Below are 17,985 nucleotides of genomic sequence, written 5' to 3' on the forward strand. Positions count from 1 at the left end.
CAAGTTTCAACCTCACGTTAACATTTTCAAGATTTATATTTTAGCCCCCTGAAAACCAGTTATGACACTACAAGCTAAAATGCATTGCATTTCAGGAGTGCAGCATTCTAAAAGATCTGCAGGTTTCATGCTGGAATCATCTGCAGAAACCGCCATTTTTTAATCTATTTAGTTATTCAAACTATAGTAGCACCTAGAGGCCTTGATTAAATCTGGGCTGTCTTGGGCTAGGTGCTGACGTAGAGTGAATAACAGCCCCTGTCCCAAAGAGACTGCATTCTAGAAGACGAGATGTGACAGGCAGGTAAGACAAACGAGCAGGCTGTGGGGAAGGAAGACAAAATAACTATAACAACTGCATGTTGCCATCTAGACTGGCGGCACACACGGTTCGGAGATGTGGGTGACCCCATCGATAACTGAGAAATCCTTCCTCGAGCTCCTTGAGCGGTTGTAATGATAGGTCCATGGGGCCTTTGACCTGCAGTGCAAAGGGATGAGGTTCACATGGTCTCTAGTGAAAGCAGGAAAGTTCCCATAGCAAGGAGCTGGAGCTGCTGGAGGGCGGCCTTTGGAGCTCAGAGCTCAATCTGTAAGCCAGCCTAGCTCATGTGGCTGAGGCATGATACTGGAGGTCATTCATTACAGAAACGTTTGAATGCCTTCACATTAACCAGAAGGGGGAAAACCCCTTGTACTCATTTATAAACAGATCACGAATTCCCTTTCACAAGCGCCTGAATAGCCCATGAACAGGTGCTTTAGGCTATTTGGCTCTGAATTTTTTAAAAAATCTTTTGGAATAAAGCCATCAGTGAGCATAGGAGCATCCCCCTCAACTCTCAGGCAAGGGCTGTAGCCATTAAATTCAGCTCTCTCTCTCTCTTTCCTGGCTATACTGAAGCTGTGTGAGTAATTTCAAATGGATGGGGAAGTTACAGGTGCCTTGGCATCATGTATGGACTAATGCAGAGATGTTGGCTTTTCAGTCATGGCGGTTTTGCTGACTTTGCCCCTCCAAAGCTACTCCCCTGGTGTAGCTGGGTCACAGGGACGGAGGAGCTGAGGATTAAGGTCAGGCTTGACAAAGCCCTGGCTGGGATGATTTAATTGGGGATTGGTCCTGCTTTGAGCAGGGGGTTGGACTAGATGACCTCCTGAGGTCCCTTCCAACCCTGATATTCTATGATTCTAATGTTGAAATGTAGTGTCGTGCCTTGCTCAAGTCTTGGCCTGAATGGCATGCATGTAATCATCACATGTAGTCAGCACCACTAGGAGGCCCTCGTGAATTGCAGGAGAGTTTAGATGAAAACTAACACCAGAAAAGAAGGGCCAAATGCAAAAGTTCAGACTGGGAGAGTGTAGCAGATCGCTGACTCACCAGTGCAGCACCTACTGCTGGTCAGTCCGGGAATTAACGTATCCAGCTCAGGAGCGCCTTCCTCTGGCGAGTTTCTCCCTGCCCTTACCTGTCCCTCTGCAGTCCCTTTATCTCCACCACGTGTAGGCCCCATGTCCCTCCTGGACCATGGTGCCCCTTACCTTGGGGTTCTGCCCCTTACCCAGGGAACTCCACTCCCCTGAGCCAATCTGGCCTCAGTGACCCCCTGCCAGACCTCATCTAGCCCCTTTACTCAGAGGCAAACTGCAGTCTGCAATGGCTACCCATCATTGGCTAGGAGGTTGGAGCTGCTGCCTTTCCCTGCAGCCCCAGTACCTCCTTAGGCCTCAGCCTGGGAGGTCGCCAGGCCTGACTTCCCCAGCTCAGCCTGCCCCTTCCAGAGCACTGCTCTTTTGAAGAGTACCCTGTGCTCCCAGGCAGCCCAGTCCTTCCCACCCCAAGGCTGGAGTGAGACTGCCTGCCTCCTAGCTCACAGCCCTGTTTATACCAGCCCTACTGGGCCCGGATTGGCTGCTACCTGCCTTCCGCTGATTGGCTCCTCGGGGCAGCTCTTGCCCAGAGCTGGTTTTAACCCCTTTCTCCCTGGAGCAGGGTGCTTGCCCCGCTACAGAGAGAAACCTACGAGTAGGAATGGGTCACAGAAGCTACACCTACACTGCGAGCTGGTGGTGTGATACCTCTGCCTGTCTAGACACACTCACGCTGGCTCTCATGGAACTAGCGTGCGTATACATAGCAATGTCACCCCAGTAACAGCAGTGGAGGCCCGGCTGAGCCGTGCTGAGTATAAACCCTGCCGGAAACCAGCGGGTATGTACTTGGCATGGTGAAGCTGCGCCTTTGCTGTCGCTCCCGACGCTCCCGTGGCTATCCAGCTATTTATACTCATGCCAGCTCGGTGAGCCCCGCACGAGCACATCTACACAAGCAAAGGAACCGAACCCCTACCCTGCAGTGGAGATGCTTAACTAGAGACTGAGAAAGATAATAGGAGCAGAGAGAAAAGAAATATAGAGAGGCAGGGACTTCCTGGGTCACTCAGTCCAGTTCCCTGATACCCCAGGCAAGCCGCTCGGAAATTTATCCTGCTCCATCTTAAAGCCAGGTAAGTTGATTGCCCCCATTACTTCTATTGGAGCTGTTCCAAAACCTGCCTCCTCTGATGGTTAAAAACTTTCTTCTAATTGCCAGCCTCAATGTATTCAAGGCCAACCTAGCCCAATTTCTTCTTGTGCCAAGATTGTTTTTTAGATTAAATAGCTTTTCTTCCTCCCTGGGGTTTACCCCCAGGATGGATCCCCTCTCAGCCTTCAGTTTTGCTGAACTAAAGAAGCCCAGCTTTTCTTACCGTCCTAAAGGAGACCTAGATGGGTTGCAAGAGAATGTAGATGAAAAATAACACCATAAAAAAGATCAAATATAAAGGTTCAGATCAGGGAAAAACTTAGAAGTGGGAATGTGTCACAAAGACCGGGAACAAATAGGAGCACAGGGAAGAGAAACGAAACATGATCAGAAAGGGGAGAAAACAAAGACTCCTCCGTCTCTCGCTGCCTCTCATGCCACTGGAATAAAGCAAGAGAGAAGGGCACATCTGACAGTGCAATGCCTCTCTCTGTGATTTTCCGATGGGCCCAGAACATGAACTCCTTCCATGGCCTCCGTGGGCATTGCATATATAATTAAGTAACTGAGACACACACTGTGGTTTGCTTTATTTTAAATGGTCAGTTGCTCTGATGACCATTAATAACATAGAATCACAGAATCGTAGGACTAGAACGGACCTCAAGAGGTCACCTAGTCCAGTCCCCTGCACTCACGGCAGGACCACGTAATAACTAGACCATTCCTGACAGATGTTTGTTTAACCTGTTCTTAAAAACCTCCAATGATGGAGATTCCACAACGTCCCTAAACAATTTGTTCCAGTGCTTAACCACACTGACAGGAAGTTTTTCCTTATGTCCAACCTAAACTTCCCTTTCTGCAATTTAAGCCCATTGCTTCTTGTCATATCCTCAGAGGTTAATGAGAATAATTTTTCACCCTCCTCCTTGTGACAATCTTTTAACTGTTATCATGTCCCCACTCAGTCTTCTCTCTTCCAGACTAAACAAACCCATCTTTTTCAATCTTCCCTCATAGGTCATTTTTTCTAGACCTTAAATCATTTTTGTTGCTCTTCTCTGGACTTTCTCCAATTTGTCCACATCTTTCCTGAAATGTGGTGCCCAGAACTGGACACAATATTCCAGCGGAGGCCTTATCAGCGTGGAGTAGAGTAGAAGAACTACTTCTCATGTCTTGCTCACAACACTGCTTCTAAAACATCCAAGAATGATGTTTGCTTTCTTTTTGCAAGTGTTACACTGTTGACTCATATTTAGCTTGTGATCCATTATGATCCCCAGATCCCTTTCTGCAGTACTCCTTCCCGGGCAGTGATTTTCCGTTTTGTATGTGTGCAACTGGGTATGGATCACTTGATGATTACCTGTTCTGTTCATTCCCTCTGGGACACCTGGCATTGGCCACTGTTGGAAGACAGGATACTGGGCTAGATGGACCTTTGGTCTGACCCAGTATGGCCGTTCTTATGTACTTATGTTAACTGATTGTTCCTTCTTAAATGTAGTACTTTGTATTTGTTCTTATAGAATTTCATCCTATTTACTTCAGACCATTTCTCCAGTTTGTCCAGATCATTTTGAATTTTAATCCTATCCTCCAAAGCACTTGTAAGCCCTCCCAGCAGGGTATCATTCAAGTAATTTTTAACATGTTCTTTCCCTATTTTATCCTCTGATCCTGCCTCTTTTTCAGTGGTGTTCACTATGTTAGACAATAGCTCGCTATTAACCTTTTGGTGAAAACTGAAACAAAAAAGTCATTTAGTACTTCTGCCATTTCCACATTTTCTGTTATTGTCTCCCTCCCCCCCCCATCGAGTAATGGGCCTACTCCTTCCTTGGTCTTTCTCTTGTCCTAATGTATTTGTAGAATGTTTTCTTGTTACCCTTTATGTTTCTAGCTAGTTGAATCTCATTTTGTGCCTTGCCCTTTCTAATTTTGTCCCTACATACTTGTGGTGTTTGTTTATATTCATCCTTTGTAATTTGATCTAGTTTCCACTATTTGTAGGACGCTTTTTTGAGTTTCAGATCATTAAAGATCTCTTAGTTAAGCCAGGGTGGTCTCTTGCCATACTTCCTATCTTTCCTATGCAGTGAGATAGTTTGCTATTTTGCCCTTAATAATGTCTTTTTGAAAAACTGCCAATTCTCTTGAATTGTTTTTTCCCCTAGACATGCTTCCCATAGGATCTTACCTACCAACTCCCTGAGTTTGCTATAGTCTGCCTTCTTGAAATCCATTATCTTTATTGTGCTGTTTTCCTTCCTACCATTCTTTAGAGTCGTGAACATGGATAGCTATGCATACAAAGAGGATGAGAATGAAGTCTCACGTTATAAAGCACCTACTGAAGGGTCAAGAAGGGACTTTCCTCTCTATGGCACTGTCAACTGATACATACATTTCTGGGTTTGGAAAGGAGATTTTGTTTTGTTTTGTTTTTGCCTTAATCTGGAGCACTCTGGTGCTAGAGGTGGGACACTTGACTAAAAGGACCAGTGGCCTTACAGTGCATGGCTAATCCTACATTTTGTTTAATGAAGTCAAAGCTAATGAGAAGCAAGTGTTGCCACAGACAGAGAAGCTGTGAAGGATACATGCACTCAGAAGAGCAAGAGGGAGACATGAGGTCATCTGCTCAGAGGACACATACAAAGCTTTCTTCTCCATCATCAAGATGAAATGGCAAAATACTAACCAGGAGACTAGGCAGATGAGGGAATATCTTTTATTTGACCAACTTCTGTTGGTGAGAGAGACAAGCTTTAGAGCTTACACAGAGCTCTTCTTCAGGATTAGGAAAGATACTCAGAGTGTCACAGCTAAATGCAAGGTGGAACAGATTGTTTAGCATATGTAGTTAACACGTAGATGTTGCTGTTAAATTTCTTGTCAACAGAAGTTGGTCCAATAAAAGATATTGCCTCACCCGCCTTGTCTCTCTAATATTCTGGGACCAACAGGGTTATGACACCACTGCATATGGCAAAATACTGTCTGTTTCCTTATTTAAAATGGATCCCTGTTGTCTCATGAATTAGATCAGTCAGAAAACAAGAATCCCGTCTGCCATCCCCAAAGATCACAAAACCTCGGCAATCCCTGCCATGAGAAGTTGAGACATGAGGCTGATGTTGTTTAGCTGTGTGATGCCTCCACACAAAATCAGACTAAGGAAGCCAGTTCTTCCTGTCTGATCTCTGCTGAGGAGAGAAAATGCAATGAAATATGGGAATTGACAGCAAACAAAACGTGTCTCCTCATAACACAAAGAATAAGAAATTTTAGAGATAGAAAAGATCTCTTTAGGTCACCGAGCCCATCCTGCAGAGACCAATTCAGGACGGTTCCCTTAACAGGATAGTCTCATCTGCTTTTTTCAAGCTTGCTTGTTAAGTATCTCAAGACCACTACCTTATCCCACAGTCCTAATAGATCTCACTGACTGAAGTTTTTCCTCCTATTCAATCTAAATGTTGCCACAGGAGACAAACGTAACAGTATTTTCCACTTATATGAGAGAGCCAATTTCTATGGCAATTTCATTAGAAAACACGGTGAGTCTGGAAATCTGTGGATGTCAAACTTCATTTACAAGGAATCATTTATGAAAATCAGCTACTGCAGCAAGGAAAGAAGCTGCAATTTTTTTCAAACCACGAAATCCGTGCGTCAGATCTGGTTGATTTACCCCACCTGTGGATCTGGCCCTATATTTATTTTTTCTGGTTTAATGTTTTGATTTAGAATGTCTGAAACTTGCTAACAAGTATTAATGAATAAGGTTTTGTGATATCTACACACACACGTACCTCACATGTGTTTGGAGGTAGAAGGGAAGTCCCTTGTGAGGATGTGGTGTCCATCATTGCCAATGCAAATGTACCACGTGGGCATTAGGGTGTGGCTGAAGAGGTGTCTCATAACATGTTATTTCCTTGCTTTCAATGGTTTGTGTTGGGAGACATTGTCATACTTAAACCAGATTAGTCTCTTTAAAGCAAATAAATTTATGGGGTCTGTATCCAGACCTAGATTTATACCTGTGCCTAGATGCAGAAATAGATTTGCTGGTTAGCAAAGTTGTTGGCTATGTCAAATGATGAGTTACTAGATCTCTACTATTGGTTGAATCTTGCTCATCTTACACTAGTAGCCCTGTTGATCTCAGGTGAACAAGACAAGGGGGTCAGAGGTCTATGTTTTCATTTATTCCTGAGAATTAAAGGGGGGGTGGTGGAAAATTGTCACATACATTTTTGCCAGGCAACTGAGAATAGCATTATGTACAGAAGTGTCTCGTTGGCTTGGTAACAGAGAAACTTGGTGTCACTACAGTCAGAAAGAATTGTTTGGAGGCATTTGTGGAATTTATCGGTAACTTGGCAAGATATAAAAGCCAGGAATGAAAGTAATCTGATAAGAAAACATAACTGATTCCTCTGCATATTTTTCTTGTTTAGTGGCATCTGCATAAGAAAGCCCTTTGTGAAGTCTCAAAATAAATATGGCCTTGGCTTTCCTGCCAAACGAGCAAGTGGTAAATGAAGACTTCTCCTTCCCCACTCCCTAAGAAAACAGTTCCCATAATTATTGCTACAGACTTTTTCAGTAGCTTCAGCTTCCTGGTATTGAATTAATCCTTGTTAAAGATACTGTGTGACTAAATGGGAAGACACTAATGAAACGGAGAACAACTTTTATCCACAATACAAGAAATGTAACACTGTAGCCTTGAAGAAGAAAAGTCTCTCTGGGGTGGTATGTAAAAAGCTGGCTTAGATGTGAAATCAAGCTGAGTCAGTATAGAAGGAGGGCAGTTCTGAAGAGACGTTGCAAAGAGAAGTGACCCTTTGACTTCTCCAGGCCCTCTCCTTCGAAGTACGCTAAGATTAGCTTCAGGAGTTCAGATGATTAGATCAAAATCATGCTGTGACTCAGAAACTCAGAGACATCAGGTTGATCCTTCTGTTAGTTCTAAATAAGGCTCTGATACAAATAGAATGATCAAAAAGTCAGTTCTTAGGCTCTCTATAGTGTAAAGCACAGCAAAATGTTAACATCTTTTGTGGATCTTAATGTTTATGGCTCTAGATGATAGCACATTCAGAAAGTAGCTCATTGACATTTCATAACTTGAAGATAAAATTTTCAGACATTGACTCTGAAAATTTGGTCAGAATGTTATGAAATATCTATGAGCTACTCTCAGAATGTCTACCAGCCAGAGCCATATGTTTCACCCTTAGAATCTCCTTGCCATATAAACCTCACAAAGGCACAAGCAAATTGTCATCGGGGGGTACTTCTGCAAGCCGTTTTCAGATGGGAAAATGCAAACAAGTCTTTCTGCACATTCAGATGTAAGCTCTATGCATTCACCTTGTGCCCACACAAGCACTGCTGGCACAAATCACTCTTCACTGACAAGGTGTACCTTCTAATCCATGCCATTTATACTGTATGGAAATTTCCAGGTTTCTTTGCTTAGAACATTATTTCTAACATATTTCTGCTACCTTCTCCCCTTACAGATCTCCTCAAAACCCATCATTTGCCATAGTCCACCCACCAAGTCCCCGAAGCATAAATATGTCAGTAAAATTTTTAGGAAATTAACTTGGGCCCTTATTCAGCAAGTTAGTCCAGCAGGTACCCAACTTTAAGCACAAGAACTGCATTGGCTTCAGTAGGATTACTGATGTGCTCAAAGTTAGGCATATGTGGGGGTACCTTGCTGAATCATGGTGCCTGAGCGAAAGTCCATTGCAGCCAATGAAAAGACTCCCCTTGACTTTTGGGTCAGGCCCCTGATGCCTTGCCACCTTACTTTATGAAATCATCCCCTAACCAAATCTTGTCTCATGCTATTTTCCCCAGTTATCGTTCTCAAGGCAGATCCTTAGGGCAGGAATAGCATCGCTATGCAGTTATGGTGTGTGACATATAAGTCAGACTAGATCATTGCTTGGTTCCACCTGGCTTTAAAATCTATTGATGTTCTGCATCTTCCCATGGTGCTATATATAGCAATTAAATAATGAGTTAAAGCAGCCCACTGAATTACAGCTAGGTAGGAAAAATGGTTTATATCGAGCTGCTTCATAAGCGATGATACAACACGATGATGCTCGGACAATGAATTTTAATCCCAATACGAAAAAAATGTCAGTATGATGCATCACAGGAAGTCCCAGGGGACAATGACTAAAGAGCCCAACGTCAACGATTTTACTGGGCAGTGACCACTCAGAGGCCTACTTCTTTTGGCTTTTAAACATGACTCAGAGTAAGGAATTCTAGGGTCACACAAATGGGAGATGAGAATTGTTCCCCCAGAGAAGCATGGATGATGTCATAGAGTTTAAGGCCAGAAGGAACCACCAGATCATCCAGTCTGACCCCTCTACATCACAGGCCACCAACACCACCCAGCACCCACATACTAACGCAACAACCAAAATAAGACCAAAGTATCACAGCCCATGAGAGACTAGACTTTTATGTGCCACAGGCAGAGAATAGGAGAGACTGAGGGTAAGGGACTGACTAAGTGAGATATACCCAGATAATCCTTGCAAGCGATCCACACTTCATGTTGCAGAGGAAGGCAAAATCCCCCAAGGTCCCTGCTAATCTGACTTGAGGGAAAATTCCTTCCCATCGCCACATATGGCGATTGTGTTAGACCCTGAGCCCCTGAGCAAGAACCAGCCAGCCAAGCACCTGAGAGAGAGAGAATGCTTGGTGTCAACTCATAGCCATGGCCCACCCAGTGTCTCATCTCCAGCCGTGGTCATCCCTGATGCTTCAGAACAAGGAGACCAAAAGCCCCCAGATTACATTGTGGGGGAAGGAAATCCCTTCCTGACCCCCTTCAGGTAGCAGGCTGAAGCCCTGAAGCATAAGCTTTAGAAACATAGTTCATTAAATCAGATTCTCTTCCCTGCTGTGACTGGTTTGCCTGTCTCTGTAGCACAAAGAGGCCAGAGAATGGCTGCATATTATTTATTAATTATTATTATTATTTTATTTATTATTATCATCAGGCCTAGGATGCCTAGTCATGGACCAGGACCTGTTGTGCTATCCCCAGCTGGAGATTCCCGTATCACATGGGATTCCTGGTGGGAAAAGCATGAGAATAACCAGTTCCTACCCCACCCTTCCCCTGCAGATTCAATATACAGATTCAACCAGCAGGGTCTTACTTTCTTTCCGTAGAAGCTTCAGAAGGCTAGAGGGAAGAACTGTCTACTGTTTCCTCCTGCCTGTTACTGTAATTGCAAGTCTCAGTTGAATGTAAATTAATTCTTAGGAGTCCTGTCACTGAACTGCTAAAAAACCCAGCTAAAAGCTGCTATCCAGTGGCCAATAATGGTGAAAACTGAACATTTGGAGGAGGAATAAAAGAGACATAAAAAAGTGCTTCCACACCAAAATACAAGTTAAAATGTAACATGACATTGCAGCTTTTTGTAATACATTACATTCCCATCAATTAACAATGGGATCACAGTGTAATATTCAGAGCAATTAGAGAACGGCTTTGAATTCTCTGATGAGTTAAAAGACTCAACAAGAACCCTGGGAACTAGGTTTCCTTTCTTCAAGGTGCCCTTTACACTGAATGATTTTAGAATTAAATATCTACAGGATTCAAAAAGTCAGCCATGCCTAGTTCAGAGGGGAAAAAGAGGATGTCTAGTCTATTTCATATATAACATGCCAGGTTGTGGCTGCATTATGACATAATGCTGGCATACAAAGCAATGCTTAAAGGCAATAGCCCTATCACTTTTTCTGTTGCAGAATTCAGCTTCCTGAGTAACTAGTTCACTGTGGTCCAGGCAGCTCCAGCTGGAGATAAACTAAGGGCAGATAACCTGGTAGTGCACTGAATCTAAAACAGTGTGGTTACCAGTGGAAATATTTCTGGGGAAATCAAGCTACTAAATATATATCACAATGGATTGTGAATGTATAGGCACAGGAGGGCTGCTTCAGAAGTTCACTGTATAATCAGCCCTGTGTATACCATCTGTGTATACCTACCCTCCTAAGTTCTAGCAAGCCAGACGGCCCTGTTTGAGTCTCAGTTGGCCACCCGCTTTTTGGCCTTGGGCTCCATCAGACATGCAGCTCAGGACCCCCAAGTTGTCAGGCATGAGAAAGGAAGGACTTCCTTATACCCTCTTCCACCCTGCTCAGGAGAAGACAGAATGTAGCATACATGAGTTAAAAGATAAGATTCATTCTGTCTCAATAGAATGCACAGGTCTGTCAGTGTTCATGGCAAACGCTGGGCAGGAATGTGTCATGCAGAATGCTAGGGGGGAAAAGGACCGCCAGAAAAAAAAATCCCTGTAAACAATGAGAGTGTACGGGACTAAAAACCGCTTGTTCATCATTATTTTCCCTCATACAATTAGAACCACATGTAATAACCAGCTAAAAAACTACACAGTTCTCAGCTTTCATGGACAGGAATGGTGAAACAATGCACTCTTTGGATGAGAGTTGGGAGAACACTCAGTGTAAGCTAGACACTTTTGCTTACCGTGCTGGCAAAAGTCGAAGCCCAGCGGAATCTAAAATAGGCAGAGAAGAAATGTGCAGGAAGAAATCAAAAGATCTCAAAAATATTCCTACAGTTACTAAGTCATTCTGCTGTGCCTGAGAACCTTCTTATAGGTTTTGATTTAGAACAAAAACCTTTGAGATGCTGCCCAATTTGTCCTCCATTTCTGAACCAAGCTGATCATGAATTGTTCTGTAATTTGTTGAAAGATTTCATAGCTAGGACAAGTACCTTCCATTCTTATCCAAATAATCAATTGATAGAAGAGTTTGCCATAAAGGACCATAAAAGCTGATTCTCCTACTTCACCCAGGACTGGAGGGCAAGATATCGAGGTGCTATCAGTGTCTGTGCATGAACTTTGTCACTTTCATATAGTGTAGCGCTAGGTCAGGCTTTTATTATGTTCTCCGCATACACAAAGAAAACATGAGATGGTCAAGTTCAGGATCCTGATGCAAGGAAGAAAGGAAAGCTGCAGAATACGGACCCTGGACTTCAGAAAAGCAGGCTTTGACTCCCTCAGGGAACTGATGGGCAAGATCCCCTGGGAGAATAACATGAGGGGGAAAGGAGTCCAGGAGAGCTGGCTGTATTTTAAAGAATCCTTATTGAGGTTACAGGGACAAACCATCCCGATGTGTAGAAAGAATAGTAAATATGGCAGGCGACCAGCTTGGCTTAACAGTGAAATCCTTGCTGATCTTAAATACAGAAAAGAAGCTTACAAGAAGTGGAAGATTGGACAAATGACCAGGGATGAGTATAAAAATATTGCTTGGGCATGCAGGAATGAAATCAGGAAGGCCAAATCACACCTGGAATTGCAGCTAGCAAGAGATGTTAAGAGTAACAAGAAGGGTTTCTTCAGGTATGTTAGCAATAAGAAGAAAGTCAAGAATAGTGTGGGCCCCTTACTGAATGAGGGAGGCAACCTAGTGACAGAGGAGGTGGAAAAAGCTAATGTACTCAATGCTTTTTTTGCCTCTGTCTTCACAAACAAGGTCAGCTCCCAGACTACTGCACTGGGCAGCACAGCATGGGGAGGAGGTGACCAGCCCTCTGTGGAGAAAGAAGTGGTTCGGGACTATTTAGAAAAGCTGGACGTGCACAAGTCCATGGGGCTGGATGCGTTGCATCCAAGAGTGCTAAAGGAGTTGGCGGATGTGATAGCAGAGCCATTGGCCATTATCTTTGAAAACTCCTGGCGATTGGGGGAAGTCCCGGACGACTGGAAAAAGGCTAATGTAGTGCCCATCTTTAAAAAAGGGAAGAAGGAGGATCCTGGGAACTACAGGCCAGTCAGCCTCACCTCAGTCCCTGCAAAAATCATGGAGCAGGTCCTCAAGGAATCAATTCTGAAGCACTTAGAGGAGAGGAAAGTGATCAGGCACAGTCAGCATGGATTCACCAAGGGCAAGTCATGCCTGACTAATCTAATTGCCTTCTATGATGAGATAACTGGTTCTATGGATGAAGGGAAAGCAGTGGACATGTGGTTCCTTGACTTGAGCAAAGCTTTTGACACTGTCTGCCACAGTATTCTTGCCAGCAAGTTACAAAAGTATGGGCTGGATGAATGGACTCTAAGGTGGATAGAAAGCTGGCTAGATTGTCGGGCTCAACGGGTAGTGATCAATAGCTCCATGTCTAGCTGGCAGCCGGTATCAAGTGGAGTGCCCCAAGGGTCGGTTCTGGGGCCAGTTTTGTTCAATATCTTCATAAATGATCTGGAGGATGGTGTGGATTGCACCCTCAGCAAGTTTGCAGATGACACTAAACTGGGAGGAGAGGTAGATACGCTGGAGGGTAGGAATAGTATACAGAGGGACCTAGACAAATTGGAGGATTGGGCCAAAAGAAATCTGATGAGGTTCAACAAGGACAAGTGCAGAGTCCTGCACTTAGGATGGAAGAATCCAATGCACCGCTACAGACTAGGGACTGAATGGCTCGGCAGCAGTTCTGCAGAAAAGGACCTAGGGGTTACAGTGGACAAGAAGCTGGATATGAGTCAACAGTGTGCCCTTGTTGCCAAGAAGGCCAATGGCATTTTGGGATGTATAAGTAGGGGCATTGCCAGCAGATTGAGGGATGTGATCATTCCCCTTTATTCAACACTGGTGAGGCCTCATCTGGAGTACTGTGTCCAGTTTTGGGCCCCACACTACAAGAAGGATGTGGAAAAATTGGAAAGAGTCCTGCGGAGGGCAACAAAAATTATTAGGGGACTGGAACACATGAGTTATGAGGACAGGCTGAGGGGACTGGGGATGTTTAGTCTACGGAAGAGAAGAATGGGGGGGATTTGATTGCTGCTCTCAACTACCTGAGAGGTGGTTCCAGAGAGGATGGATCTAGACTGTTCTCAGTGGTAGCAGATGACAGAACTAGGAGTAATGGTCTCAAGTTGCAGTGGGGGAGATTTAGGTTGGATATTAGGAAAAACTTTTTCACTAGGAGGGTGGTGAAACACTAAAATGCGTTACCTAGGGAGGTAGTGGAATCTCCTTCTTTAGAAGTTTTTAAGGTCAGGCTTGACAAAGCCCTGGCTGGGATAATTTAATTGGGGATCGGTCCTGCTTTTAGCAGGGGGTTGGACTAGATGACCTCCTGAGGTCCCTTCCAACCCTGATATTCTATGATTCTATGAACTTAGATCAAAACATAAATACTCTGGCTGTAAGGTTGCCATATAACACAACTTCATTTCTTAGAAATCAGACTAACACATATGAGACAAAGACAGAGAGAGGAAAAAGGCTGCTCCCTAAAGCAGTGAGGCCCAACTCATCCCACTTTGTTTTAAGCTGGCTCTTACCAGACTCCTCTGATTGTACCCTTCACTCCAGAGCCCCCTCACTTGTGAGCAGGACCAGGAAACCCACTGCCGCACACATACTCTTAAAGTGATAGTTTGTAATTCCAACACAGTCCACAATATGCCACTGGGACTGGATTAGCACTTTACAGCCCACCCCAAGGAATCATAGAATCGTAGGACTGGAAGGGACCTTGAGAGGTCATCTAGTCCTGTCCCCTGCCCTCATGGCAGGAATAAGTATTATCTAGACCATCCACTATCTAGACCAAGGAAGGGTAAGCTTGTAGCAAGGAAGGGAACCAAAAAGTCACAGTCTGCTTCCTGCTCTCCCCTTGCTCCAGGGTGCGAGCACTTCTTGCTAGTGCAGATTTCTTCCCCCTCTGTGCCCATTTTGGAGCAGGGGCCAGGACACATTGAGAGGTGGTGCTTCTGTGCCTTGTGCCTGCCCATGCCCTGGTCCCCAGGGTAGAAGAGGAATGGGAGTCTGTCAGTGGCTGCTCTGCATGCCTGTATGGGTGCCTGCAATGCAGGTGAACCCGCAGTCTCCCTTACTCTCCTGGCAGCCTGTAGAGCCTGGGTCTGTGTGGTCAGATTGATCGGTGTAACTGTGGCATCGCTCAGTCCTGTTCATATCAGTGGGACTGTAATGAAGCATTGCAGCGAATACCCACCCGACAGACCCAAAGGATCAACACCGTGCCCATGGTTCTAGGTGCCTCCGGCCTTGTCCGTAAGTGGCCCAAGTGCAACTATGGGGGGGCAGTGGGGTGCATGCGAGAAGCATGGCTGGGCAAGGGCCACACACAATAGTGGAAAGTTGGCTCCGGAGAGCACCAGGCCTGGGAGCCAGAGACCAAAAAGGGAGACGAGGAGTAGGCAGATTTGTGGCCCTGCCTGCCCCAGCATGTCCAGTAGGGCCGATGCAGTCTGTGCTATCCCAGGGTGGGGTGGAGCAGGTGCCCCCTGGACATAAGGAACAGCCCAGAGATGCTGTTGGCACAAATCTGTCCAGTACTGCTTCTAGGGAGGCCTTGCTCTGCCGAGTCCCCTGACCAGGGCCGTGGCCTCTCAGCCACTATCTAACCCTGCTCGTCTATAGCGTTACGGCGCTGGGGCTATGTATTAACTCACAACTGCTGCCAGCGTGCTCCTTCGGCCTGGGATACTAACCTCTGCATTCAGGATTTTCTCCTCTGCTCTTGTAGCGTTTCCCTTGCAACACCGGTTAAATTACAGCGCCACCAGCGCTCCGCACAGCAGGCTGGTTAACTGTCCTGCTGCAGCAGCACACACCCAAAGGTCAAGAGCCACTCGTGTTTACATCAACTAGGCACTTACGCGGCGCTCTCTGCATTCTCCTCAATGCTCCATCTCACTGCTGCTGGGTAACCACGTCAAACGGGTCAAACCCACAGTCACTGGCTGCAAGCTGGGGACTTGCAGAAGAGCTTGCCTGTGTATTTTTTGGCCTGTTTTGCTGTTTCCTTTGCTAAGTGTAGACCTTTTCCTGCCTCTGAGCTTGGCTCACCTCCCTGTGTCTGATGGAAAACCCTTTCCAAAGGCAGAGGAAGTGGGATGGGCTCATACTTTTAGCTAGTGAACATACAGGAACAGAAGTTTTGTAAAGGGACCACTTAGTGCAACGAAATCCCCTCTCTACTCACAGGACTGCAGGCCGGGACCTTGCTGCTTTATCCAGCTACCTCGGAGAGTTGGGGGAAAACTCCTACTGATGAAACAGGAAGTAAGGGAGGAGTGGAGCATGGCTCCATCCCAGAATACTCTGGGTAGCCCAATTAACCCCCATTATGGCCACTTTACTACAAGAAAGGGCTGGCTTGTATTCACCTGTCCCTTAATCGGTTCTTCCTAACATGCACGCTGTCTTCTTCTTGTATATTTTCTTTAGGGGCTACCAAAGACATGGGGAAGATGTTGGGAGGAGATGAAGAGAAAGATCCTGATGCCGCCAAGAAAGAAGAGGAACGACAGGAAGCCCTGAGGCAGGAAGAGGAGGAAAGGAAAGCCAAATATGCAAAGATGGAGGCTGAAAGAGAAGTGATGCGACAAGGCATTCGAGACAAGGTAGGTGTTGCTTTCAGAGCATGCTGTGCGAACCTATGTGTGCCCTTCCTAACAGGGAGCTGGTATTTTATGCTGATTATGGAATAACTATGGGACGAGTTTGTTGAGTGATCAGGAAACACCAGGTAAGTGCCTTGCTGCACTGAACTTTTAAGCCTGTATTCTTGCCCTGAGCCTTCTCCTGGCTAAACCTGCCTCATGTGTTGAAAAGTGTTGTGATGCCAGAATGGGAATTCTGGATGGATGGAGACGGATGGTCAGTACTTTGTACATTGCTCATTAATCAGTACAAAAATAACTGAAACATACCATGACCTTTCCCATCCCTACCCTTATGTCATTTGACTCTCCAAAGTCATATAGTTGATTTATACAAAATACCATCATCCAATGGTTTTTGTTCTAAGAAAGTCCAAATATCTCCTGCTATTCAATGCGTTGTTTCCAAGACTTCCTGAATGCTTATGAATGAAAAGGGACAACTCATCTCTACTTCCCATGTTTGTTAGCATGATTCTTGTCATGAGGAACCAGTTTGTCTGATAGAACAGTAAAACAAGAGAGATTCACTTAACATCTGCAAGAATTAAATATCAGGAAACATTGTTCTAGCCTTCTTTGCACTGATGTTAATGGGAAATCCAGGTGCAGAGCAACCATAGGGTTAGGCCTGACGAATAAAGTAACACAATAATTGTGAGGATTTTAAGCAAAGTTTAAAGGGTGATTGGGGAAAAAAAAAGTACAAATCCAAGCATTGCCAAGGAGATTGATGTAACTTAACATGATTGGAAACAGATGCGGCAGTGTATCAGCCCTTATGGCCCTGTGTGGAGGTGTAGAGCAATTCTGCTGACTCTCTGTGGTAACCAGATCAAGAGGGTCTCATTAGAACCAGATCCAAGATGTAAAAGTCTGAGTGGCTCTCAGAGGTGGGAGAAATAGCAGAAGGAACAGGAAGTCCTGCAGGGAGACATCCTTGAATTGAACAGACCTGAGAGGACTCTTGGACAATAGTCAGTGGAGGAGTCTGCAAGTATAGTCGTGCACAAGGGCTTTGTTACTTATGTTGCATGTCCAGAGGTAAAGGGTAACAGCAGATCCCAAGAAAGAAGGGGTTGAGTTTCAGACAAGATCTTATCACATGGTGGTGGGGACTGGGCCAATTCTCAGAATATATTCAGGTGACCAATGTGGGGATAGCATCAATCAGACTGGGGCTCTCGAGTGAGATGATGATGCTGACTGTCAGAATTGGTGCTTGACCTCCGAAAGAGACAAAGAGAGAATTTAAATCCTAGCACAAAACAGAAAGAATTGGGGTCTAAAGGAAATGGTTATGGACCGTAATGTAGGCAGTCTGGTGTAGTAGTCCGAGCAGGAGTCAGGTCTAGTGGGCAGAGCAGCATCCAGGTTGTGAAACGAAGCCAATGGTTAGCACCAGAGTCAACTGTCGATTACCAGAGCCAAGGGTCAAGCCAGAGTCAGAACCAGGAATCGAAGCTGAGGGTTGGAACTAAGGTCAGATACCAAATGCCAGAGCCAAGGATCAGGCCAGAGTCAGGGTCCAAAGTCTGAGGCTGGGGTTGGAGCCAGGACTGGTAACTGATAGTTGGAAGCAAGGTGTAAGGGCAGGAGCTGGAGGAAAGGCAGGGATCAATCCCAGAGGAGGAGCATGTAAGGGGTGAGCCAGGAGCGGAGCAGGAATCAGGAACAGAGTAGAGTGCAAGAAGAAGGGTCCAATGTAACCACAACAGGAAGTCACCTTGTTGCTCAGACTAACTTCCTGTGCCTCCTTCTGTCTTAAATAGTGCAGCTGGACCAACTGGTGGAGCCGGGTGAGGCTCCAGTGGGTGGTACCTTGGCTGAAGCCCACTAGGTTTTGGCAGACATTAGAGGGGAGGCCAGAATACAGTGGCTGTCTGGGAACTCCCAGGCCTGGGTTAAAGATCT

The 17,985-nt window shown here is 45.3% G+C and overlaps 1 protein-coding gene across 2 annotated transcripts in view; it reads left to right on the plus strand.

Moving 5' to 3' along the window:
• Positions 1 to 17,985, plus strand: part of CPLX1 (complexin 1) — a 218,749-nt gene that overhangs the window by 115,172 nt on the left and 85,592 nt on the right. For both annotated transcript variants that reach the window (XM_073345780.2, XM_073345779.2), the window contains one exon: positions 15,857 to 16,032. In XM_073345780.2, the coding sequence (XP_073201881.1) occupies positions 15,857 to 16,032 (176 nt within the window). The remainder of the gene's footprint in view (positions 1 to 15,856; positions 16,033 to 17,985) is intronic.

Source organism: Lepidochelys kempii, chromosome 5 (genome assembly GCF_965140285.1).
Source record: "Lepidochelys kempii isolate rLepKem1 chromosome 5, rLepKem1.hap1, whole genome shotgun sequence".
NCBI lineage: Eukaryota > Metazoa > Chordata > Testudines > Cheloniidae > Lepidochelys > Lepidochelys kempii.